This window comes from Durio zibethinus, chromosome 9 (assembly GCF_047325235.1).
Source record: "Durio zibethinus cultivar Kanyao isolate XHJ-2024 chromosome 9, ASM4732523v1, whole genome shotgun sequence".
Taxonomy (NCBI): Eukaryota; Viridiplantae; Streptophyta; class Magnoliopsida; order Malvales; family Malvaceae; genus Durio; species Durio zibethinus.
The window spans coordinates 24113947-24124230 of NC_143170.1; the positions used below are offsets into that span (position 1 = coordinate 24113947).

Consider the following 10284-nt stretch of genomic DNA (forward strand, 5'->3'; position numbering starts at 1 on the left):
ATTGATATAATATTCTTCCCTAATATTATTTACTTATTTATGTTTTATACAAAATATGAAGTTCACTTTTTATTATGTTTCTATCATTATTAAATATAAAATTTACTAAGAACTGAGTAAACAAGATGAAAATTCTCATCGTAATAAAAAGAATTTTCAAGACACCTAAAAAAATCTAGTAGTATTAATATTGTCAAACTATTAAGAGAATAAGTAGGTGAGAGCTGAAAGCATATATTGGCAGAACTTAGAGCATACATATTACAGAAACAAACAAATTTTTTCCCCTTGCAGCTACATTACAAATTTTGGCCTAGAGGAGCCAATACCGGGTCACTATAGTTAAAGGCATTAAGCTAAGGGCACTTGGTGACGTTTCCATGGGTTGTCATGCCAGTGTAGCAGGTCCCGCAGACCTCCCTGTTCCCTGAAGTCCCTGGTGGCACGCACTTGCACCTCAAGCAGCAAGTCCCACACGCCCTGTTGCATCTGTTTGGCCTTGAGTGCAGACTGCATCTTTGCTTGCACAGTCCTCCACAATCTGCAGCCCCATCACCACCCAAATTACAAGATGCAATTAACAAAATTTTTACTAATACTAATATTTCGTTTCCCAGATTGCTGCTGCATGGCATTAATTCTTGGGTTTCGAATATCTAAAACAGTTTTTGGAACATGGGCTTTGGCATTTCATGAATGAAAAATAGCAGAATGAGAATAAAAAGCCGAAGATCTTAGAAATTAAATTTAAACCCACCAATCTCTTGCATGAGTCTTCTATTTCCACCTCTGACAAGCAAGTAAGCCTCCTGAAGGTACAATGCATAACTAATTGAGTCATTTAACCATAAAAGTAGTACTAAAATTTATCAAGTTTAAAACAATAACATTAACAGCCACGTGATATAGTGCTGAAGTTTTAGTTTTAGGATATCAAGTACCAAAAAAAAAAAAAAAAAAGAAATATATCATTTGCCCAACAGTCACAAAACTCGTAAAATGATGAACTATTAGTTTCAGTAATCAATATAAGAATCATAGTAACTTTAAATATATATAAAAAAAAACATATATTCATTGATCATACAGAACACAGAAAGAAAAAGAAAGACTTGTGGATATTTTCTCTTGTTCTATATATACATACCTGATCAACATTGGTTATATCTTGTTCTGTCTTGAGATCAGATGAAACCTACATTGAAGAAAGTCAAATATAATTTAAAAGGGGGTTAAAACTTAAAACCATAAACCCAACATCTGAAACTCGACAGTAACAACTCAATGCTAATTACCTCTGCGAGACAGAGTAGCAGAACACCTAATGCAAGAAGCATCCGGACTGCCATGGCAGCTTTGTTTTTAATTATGATACTAGCACAAAGTGGCCTCGACATGGCATTGATCTTTATAGTGGTCTCGTTTTGGGTGAGTTTACTTAACTGGCCAGCCAACTTTATTATTATTACGACAAGACCACCCTGTTGGCTTTCGGATACTAAAAGAACATAGAATAGTTAAGACAACGTGTTAAAAACAAGTTTGTCTAAAAATTAAATAAAAATATAAAAATTATATAAATTTAAAATTTAAAAAAAATTATAAATAAATTTAATAAAAATAAAAAAATATATTTCGTGTTTAATTTATTAATATTAATTATAATAACATGAAATAAATAATTATAAATATATAAATTATTCTATTAACACGTTTGAAACTTAAAATTTCTATTAAAATAGTCTAGTCTTAAAAAAGTTTACTTAATTATTATGATTTAGAATTGATGTGAACTAAAATTTGAAATACGAGTCAACTTAGAACTCTGTCAGTACTACTATCTTACTGACTTTAAAGTTTGAAGTACTGATTATAAAATCTACTAGTAATAATGATTAAACTTTCCTAAAGTTATACCCAAATTTTTTGGAAAAAAAACAAGGACTCAAGACTTGACCCACTCAATTTATTACCTTTAATTGAAAAAAATTATTTACACATATAACAACCTATCGAAATTATATATATTTCAAAAAATAAGAATTAAATTGAAAATAAATAAAATTAAAAAATGCATATTGATATAATTTATAGGTATAAAAAATGTTTACGTAGCATTTTCCGAATGAACATAATTGAATTTACCCTTAACAAAATGGGAATAATTGAATTGATTATAGGATAACGTAAAAATAAAAAAGATATATATATATATTCTGCTAATAATGTCAATAAATATTAGTTAAAATATTTTTTTACAAAAAATATGTTGTTTGAAAATAAAAAAAGAATTACTGATATTAAATTTGAAACTCAAACATATTAAAAATTAATTTTTAAAATTAATTCAATTAAACTTTAAATTTAATTAAAATATTATTTTATATTTTCTTTCCAAATACAGTGTTTTATAAAATCCAAAAGTGGATAATATATTAAGATACATAATTTTTTAGTTTTATACATATGTAAATTAATTTTTTATATTAATTATATATATTTTTATAAATATCACTTTATAAAAGCAACAATTAACATTTGCCTTCGACAAAAGATTGGTAATACTGCTATGAATGAATTTATGATTCATTAATTTTTACAACAAGCCTTTGCCTCATCAAAACATACCCAGGAGGCTAAGAATGAGCAAAATATCTCCTTTTAACTTTTTTGAAACAAGGGATGGAGTGGAATATATCTGTTTGAATCAGCAAGTGTTATTGCAGACAGCTGTTTGTGCTCTGTACTCCAACAAATCTATGTTCCCTACCTAGGTTAGGTTAGTCTGAATGAAAAAAAGAATTAATGAATTAAAAAGAAATAATAATAATAATTAATATTATAAATTATTTTAAAATTATAATAAAATATTTGATATAATATTTAAATTTTAAAAATTATAAATATATTAATTACTTTAATATATTAAAGATTATCTATTTATTATTTAAAATTAATTATATTATTAATGAATATTAAATTAATTAATAAATTAATTATTTAAATATTATATTTTATTAAAATTAAAAAATTATATTAACTTTAATAATAATAATAGTAATATCTCATGCCCTTGTCCGGACTCAGAACTGAGGAGGCCCAAAGGACTGACAACAGCTTCTTTTGGTATTGGCTGTAGCCGTGGAGCCCCAGCCAGTTGTCTTCTTCAACATTACTGAAGCGGCGCCTCCACTCCAGCTGGATTTCACATTTGAGATGAACATGTCCAGCTTGTCATATATCTGGCGTGCAATGTTTTGGGATCCGTGAGCTAGCTAACAAATTAGAGCCTGCCGCATGTCAATATAGATTAGCCCAAGATTTTTTATTTCATTAAAAAATTACTTTTAATTTGAATGCAATATTAAATAACAAAAATTTTTAATTTTTTTATTTAAAAGTTTGATTTTTCAACTGAAATCTAAAAATTCTTCAAGAAATATTTTTGTAATGAAAAATACGCTTAAAAATCACTTTATTGTTTTATATTTTTAATATTTTATTATTTTATACATATTTTTAAAACATTTTAATTATTCATAATATTTTTTAATATCAAATACTTAAAATTTTTAATCATATTTTTTTCAACATACTTTTTAAAACCTCCTTTCTCCATTCCTTTTAACTGCAACGCTAATGCTAAAATGACTCTAATCTTACTCAAACCAATTGTTAATAGCTTAACCCAATATTTCAAAATATACAACTTTTATTTATCCAATACATAAAAAGTTACCGTATTATTTCTTCACTTTTTTTTTTTTTTTATATCTACATCTTTCAATTAAACTTGATATTTTGAAATAAGATATATAATTTGATATGAATAGAATATAAATAAAATATACAAATGTAATACAATTTAAAATTTTAATAATAATTTTATATGATTTAATAAAATTAAATATATATATATTATATTTTCATATCAATACTTATTTTGATTTACAATTTTTTTTTATAAAACACATAATAAACATATAAATTTTAATATTTTATATGACACGAATTATCGAATATACTCTTAACGAGAGAATGCAAATTCTATAAAATTTAGTTTAAATATAAAATTAATTTTGATGAAATTATAAATAAAGATGACAATGAAATTAAGTAAAATTAAGTACTTTAATAATAAAATTAAAACAAAAAATATTGGCATCTGTTTGAATGCAATTGTAATCCGGTGTCTTACCAAAAACAGCCAACTACCATTATCGAAAACTCTGTTAATTTTCATTTTTACACTAAACGCAGTTGATTCTCCTAAAATCAAATAAACCACTTAATCTTCATCCTTCCAATTTTCGATTGAGGAGGTTCACATCATTCCCAATAATATTGGAGTATGTAGATTGAAGTATAAGATCGGTGCAACTAAAGTCCACATGTAAAATACAAAATAAGGCATTAAAAACTTACAGAAAGAAAATTTTAGGAGTGCTGGAATCAGTTTTCATTCAAGGACCATCAGCTTATTCAATTCCATTGGTCCGCGGCCTAAGGCCACGAGCATAAAATAGCAAATATTATTTCTCTAAATGTCTTTAATATTCGCATAAGTTTAGGTGTCATCATATCTAAATCTCATCAAAATGACTGAAATTAGATTCTTTGTTGTGCAATCAATCAAAATTTGATCCATGGATTCAAGGACAATATGATAGCCAAATTGGTTTTTTTGGACAGGAACATTATCTGTCAATGCACGTCTGCATCATCTTGAGATTTCTATAACGTGTTTCTGTGCCACTTTTTTCTGTTTCATCTATCATAGGTTGTTTACAAACTGAGGAAAAACACTATATTGCCATCAAATTTTTGTAATCTTCCATAATTTATCTCTTGCTAGAAAGAATACCTGGTCATATTTTAGTGATCATTAGACCCACAACCCACAGTAACCAGCCATGCTGCATGATCTTCTTCTGCACGTAGTTGAGTCAACTCCACATTCCTCATCAGTGAAACACCTATGGTCGCCACGAGAATCAGGGATGTGGCATGCACTCTCAATCTTTTGGACACCATATCCTGATCTCACAGCTATTGCAGGACAGACTTGTAGAGACATTGCACTTGCACGTCTTTTTTGCTGTTCACTCTGCACCATAAACACTCATTACTACTTTGTTTTTACTTGTTACATCACTAATTAGGATGGTAAAATTATGGCATTTTCATAAGTGAATGATTAAGAGAAAAGCGGAAGGAAGACCTTTGCGTAAGTCCAATTGGTAAGAATGTATGTCTCTGGAAGCCTCTCATGCCATGAACTTAATACTGGAAGAGGATGACCCTCGGTTGTGAAAATATAATTCCGATCAACCAAAAAAGTATCATCAAAAAGAAGATACAAATACTTGCACCTAGAGAAAATGGAAGACAATTCAGGAAAGCCCTCGGGTTTTCCGGATGCAATTTTATATCCTGATGGCAGAAAGGCCAAAGAAGGAAAGAAACAGAAACAAAAAAGAAAAAAAAGTAAAGTTATCTCACGTTTCAGCAAGAAAGAAGCTATGTTGATGATCTTCCAACTGCATAGTCGTCACATCTCTAACACTTGCAAATCCTCCTTCCACTTTGGTGTATGAGTTAAGAGAATTGACAATTGATTCACCAACTTGTATGTACCATGGATCTGTATTCAAAAAAGATTTTTAACTTTATATAAAAAAATTCATTACTATAGCGAGCTACCAAAAGTAGCTATTAAATAATGAATACAAAAGTAAGGAAAATAAAAACTTAGAAGATACAACTGATAAAGAAGATTAGCAGACCTTTGGTTGCTTGATATAGATAGAATGTGGACTCTGCCAACTCTGGCCGCAGAGGATAATACTTTTCAGTAGGATGTAACATCTGATGGTCCAGCAAATACCTAGACCAATTCTATACTCAGGTGACTATTATATGGATGAATGATGAAACTAACCACATGTCCATAGCCATAACTAAAAAACCATAAGCTCCTAAATTTCAAAGTTCAAATACCTTTCGGGTAGAACTCCAAATTTCTCCCATACATAAACAAACTCACGGTGTGATGAATTAGCAGCTCCAATATCCCCAACAAGAACCTAATACAAGAATTCAAACATCAAATTAAAAGACCCTTTCCAAGTAAAAAACTAGGAACCCGAAGTCAGGGGCTTCCGTTACTTGCCTGTAAACCAGGCCAAAAGGCTTGAAGACTTGTAAGCTGCCAATATGTCGCTTTTCCTGTCCTCATATCAGCTTCATGGTACCTTTATTAGAACAATATGCCCATAAACAGTTAGTGCTAATTTGTAAAGCTCTCAAATAAAGTTATTGCATACAACTTTAAAAGCTTGCCATGTGTCTTTTACATTAAATAGTATATAAATTAGAAATTTTCCAAAATTCAAATTGTCAAGACTTATAAGAAAGATTTGATAGAACAAATAAATAAGATCTAGGGAAAAGAGAAAATGAAGTATCACCGCAAAATTACTGTAAGTAAAGCCTAGATACCTTGGTCTCTTAGGAAAAATCCAAAACTAAAAGCTTTGCTCTGAAGGATTTCAACCAACTCTCCTATTATTGCATATCATTACTAATGCAAATAATCAGTATATAATATGATTCTATGACGTCAAAGTTGTTTTCCTGTTTAACCTTGTGGCCAAGATCCACGGTTTAGACAAATTGATGGAATTAAGCTGAGAAACATTTTATAAACATGTCTGGATATTATTTACTTGGCTGAATATTACTATTAATAATGCACATCTACTCAGATAAAATGAAATTGATATAAATATTTAAGAATATTTTGACCGCATAGATTGTGAAAAGAGACAGTGTAAATGAACAAAATAGAATAATTAGGCGAATATGTTGCTTGAACTCATGAGTGCCAGATACAAGTACATTCAATTTTTTGAAGTTTCTCCCATAAATGGAGGGTCAGAAAGCCATACCCACATCTGTCAAATACGTTATGGACATGGGTGCTTTAAGAAAAATAAAGAGTCAAAGCAACAGAGATTAGGACCCTTGTGCATCAACAAATAACCCATTCAATTGTGGGGTTGGGAGTAGATGAGCTCAGCCTCAACGGATTTAGATAAAATTCAGCATGGGACAACATGATAAAGCATTCAACTAAAATTGAGAAAGGGTCATCAATGCAGTACCATGGGCCGTGTCTGAAATACTTCTGTACTGAAAGATAAGCAGAATGAAACATTCTCCAATAGTCCTCCTTTCCGAAAAGAATATAAGCCTTGCATAAGTACTCATAGAATGAATCAACCCCTTAAAAAAGCCATACAAAATCTAACATGAGAAAAGTAATGATAATAACATAAAAGGGTTGATGAACCCAATCAACCAATTCAATTGGGAAGTGTTTCAAATCTAAAATAGAAAACAAATGCCACCCAAATGACCAAACAATGCCAATATATTTTAGCAACGCTCTCTACTGCAAGATAGAAGATACTGCATGATATTAAAGCCCAGATAGCACATACCAGCTCCAATGCCAGATGAATATTCAATCCATTCCCCAGTTGTTACATCCAGTGTTGTTCCAAGTAGATTTAAGGAACTACGCATGCTCCATAATTTGCGTAGAGCACGTAAAGCTGCAGATTCAAATCTGGGGTCACCAGTTAATCGTGACAATGCTCCCATTTCAAGAATCAGAGAACCTGAATAGAGATGGCAAATAAACTATTTCAGGATGGCATATTTTATGATGGACTCGTCTTACATTGTTCTATTAAAAGTCTTACCACACCCTGAAGTGCTCGTTTCAGTAGTCTCATTCTCCATTACTCCGTACTGTCCACAGAATTTGCATTGATGCGGAGTCATATATCCTCTTAACAAACAAAATCAACAGAGCATATTCATACTTTGAAGAAATTAAAAGGTAAACTTCTGATTAAAAAGATCATGTGAGCACAGGTAAGTCTCAAACATGTCAACAAGAGAGGAAATCAGCCAAGCATCAAAGCGTCTTAGCTTTTCTAAAGGCTGTTTGCCCCATGGTTTTGTTGGACAGATTTTTAAGCACATTTGCATTTTAACATCAGTAGTTTATTAGCAGCACAAATGTCTGTATGCAACACTAACCATCACAAAGTATATTATATTTTAAAATTCAATATGTGATACAGCCCTCACTAGCATGTTTTAGGCAATACCTTTAAGTTAATCCAGGCGTATGGCAGCCCAGTTGGTGTATCAAAAGCAGGTAAAAAGCGGCGCCCCAAATCTTCAGCAAGATTAAGTAGCTGATTCTTGTAAGATCCTTGAATCAACCTGTTTGTGGAATCAGTTGCAAGAATATGAGCAGCAATAAGTCCTCCAAGAACTCTTATGTTGCACTACACAACAGAAATCAAGTAATTAGAAATGCCTCATGTAAACTGATCTTACTGAGAATGAGAAATACAACTCTAAAAGATAGAACTGGTGACTCCAGTATCAATAAGTTTCAACTATCATCAATTACATTATGAAAAACTAACAAAAATGCAATACAATAAAGAAGAAGATATCATATTAGATACCTCAAAAAGATTTATCCTGGCATCGGTGTTGAAGGTCAGGTTTTCAGATAGCCATATAACTGCCCGTTCAAATTCTGTGTTATTACCCATGATAACAAGGCTGGGAAGAGCAGAAAACTTGTATCAGAACAAGGACTCTGCATAAGTAGCAGAATTCACACACACAAGCAAATAATAGCTGGTGTAAGATGCAAAATTAATTTATTGCTTACAAATTTGTTTTAGGTAACAGGTTATACCTGGACAATGATTCAATAAGTGTAAGGGCAGATCCATTATAGTCTTGAGGTAAGTGTTCAAGCTGCAAGTTAAAGAACAGATTGTTATTATTTTATTCAGTTAAATACTGTTATTCTCAACTAATAATTTATTACCTTCAAATTTCCAAGCTCACTGAGAGAGTCAGTGAAGCTTTTGGTAAGAGGCTTCAGCTCATCATGCTGTGAAGAATTGAATATGATTCAATATCAAGTGCAAGAAAAGATACATACTGGCTTATCAAAATGAAAACATGAACTGACCGGGAACGCATGTTTCATGTAGTTTTCATATGCATGATAGAACCTGCAAGGAAGAGAAAATAAATCAATTGGCCCAAAAAAGATTTTAAAAATAGATGTAAAATCCAGAAGGCACAAAATTCAGAAAATTGAACAAATTCAAAGGCACCAAGATTTAGTTGCGGTCAGATTTTGATATAGCCTCCAGTACTTCAATCAAAACTTCATATTCCTTTGGTTGCTAAAAAATTTCTTTCCCAGGATGCAAAATTCTCAATGGAAACATGCCATTTGCTGTATCAAGTTCAATCAAGTATATAAAAATATAAAATTTTCTAGGTCCTGATCATTCGTTGCATTTTCTTTTCCTTCTCAATATTTCCTCAGGAATCAAACAGAAACAACCCCCCCCCCCCCCCCCAAAAAAAAAAAAAAAACCTAAAAATTGACCAATACCCATTAGTCCAAACACATCAACATCAAAAACCCATTAATCAAAATTGGAATCTTAAAGCAAAATATAAAGGGATAAAATTTTGGGCTTACATCTTTCTAACTTTCTCTCTCATGTGTCTCTTCTTAGCTGCCCAAGGGGAATCAAGCTGAGACATGGAAGGAGCAAGAAAGCTAGGAGAAATGAGGAGGAACAAGAGAAGCCAAGTCCCATAATTGCGAGATAACAGCATGGTCTGGTCTTGTCTTGAATCAAACTTAACTGATTTTCTATGTTGCTGTAGATCAGGGGAGGATTTGAAGCTGATATTACTTCAAAGTTCAAACAATTGTGTTTATTTAACAGATTGAGCCAAGAAAAAAGGTTACCACTGGTAAATTAATCGAATAAGTATTGAGAATTGACATGGCATCCAAACAATTGACCAATCACAAGTTGTACAAGAAACTTAACAGCCAATCACACGTTGGTCAAATAATCAATGTCTTTTTTGCCGAGTCAAAATGCTACGGTCATTTGATGCCAATGATTTCTGAGTAATAAAAATGCGAAACAAAACGAAAACCTACCGGCTATGCATTGACAAAATTAACCTTATTTCTTTTTAATTTTATTAGAATCAATAATGAATTGTAATGGTACGTATCGTTCAGATTAGGGTACAATAGAATGAGTTTGAATTGGTGTAATATTAAATTTTAGTTTAAGTTTGATTTTAAATTTGATATTTAAAATTTAATTTGAATTTAATTAAATTTTAATTTTTTTAATTTAAATT

The 10284-nt window shown here is 30.9% G+C and overlaps 2 protein-coding genes across 4 annotated transcripts; both read right to left on the reverse strand.

Annotated features, from left to right (window-relative positions):
* Nucleotides 1-214: 214 nt before the first annotated feature.
* Nucleotides 215-1426, reverse strand: LOC111317226 (snakin-2-like). Its single transcript, XM_022919658.2, has 4 exons — nt 1296-1426; nt 1148-1195; nt 758-809; nt 215-541 (listed from the first exon to the last, which is right to left on the reverse strand). The coding sequence occupies exons 1-4, from the start codon at nt 1395-1397 to the stop codon at nt 357-359; spliced, it is 387 nt and encodes a 128-aa protein (XP_022775393.1). The 5' UTR covers nt 1398-1426; the 3' UTR covers nt 215-356.
* Nucleotides 1427-4628: 3202 nt separating this feature from the next.
* LOC111312034 (Glycosyl hydrolase family 47 protein) lies at nt 4629-10020 on the reverse strand. 3 transcript variants are annotated; one of them, XM_022911965.2, is made up of 15 exons: nt 9599-10020; nt 9074-9116; nt 8927-8992; nt 8792-8853; nt 8553-8652; nt 8184-8366; nt 7770-7818; nt 7506-7685; nt 7167-7287; nt 6173-6254; nt 6001-6086; nt 5787-5887; nt 5503-5644; nt 5222-5372; nt 4629-5107 (listed from the first exon to the last, which is right to left on the reverse strand). In XM_022911965.2, exons 1-15 carry the CDS (start codon nt 9736-9738, stop codon nt 4886-4888), a joined length of 1728 nt encoding a protein of 575 aa, XP_022767700.1. In that variant the 5' UTR covers nt 9739-10020; the 3' UTR covers nt 4629-4885. The 3 variants fall into 3 exon arrangements, with proteins under 3 accessions (XP_022767700.1, XP_022767710.1, XP_089622052.1); XM_022911975.2 differs by lacking the exon at nt 9599-10020 and adding an exon at nt 9222-9318; XM_089765926.1 differs by lacking the exon at nt 4629-5107 and having other exon boundaries at nt 5232-5372; nt 5787-5898; nt 9599-9857.
* Nucleotides 10021-10284: the final 264 nt, after the last annotated feature.

Excerpts from the sequence above, each read along its gene's own strand:
- LOC111317226 (XM_022919658.2), bottom strand. The coding sequence starts at position 1,397 with ATGTCGAGGCCACTTTGTGCTAGTATCATAATTAAAAACAAAGCTGCC. Across the intron at positions 810-1,147 it reads ATATAACCAATGTTGATCAG|GAGGCTTACTTGCTTGTCAG; the intron begins GTATGTATATAT and ends TTGTACCTTCAG. Across the intron at positions 542-757 it reads AAGACTCATGCAAGAGATTG|ATTGTGGAGGACTGTGCAAG; the intron begins GTGGGTTTAAAT and ends ATGGGGCTGCAG.
- LOC111312034 (XM_022911965.2), bottom strand. The coding sequence starts at position 9,738 with ATGCTGTTATCTCGCAATTATGGGACTTGGCTTCTCTTGTTCCTCCTC. Across the intron at positions 9,117-9,598 it reads AGAGAGAAAGTTAGAAAGAT|GTTCTATCATGCATATGAAA; the intron begins GTAAGCCCAAAA and ends TCTTCCTTGCAG. Across the intron at positions 8,653-8,791 it reads CTTATTGAATCATTGTCCAG|CCTTGTTATCATGGGTAATA; the intron begins GTATAACCTGTT and ends TGCTCTTCCCAG.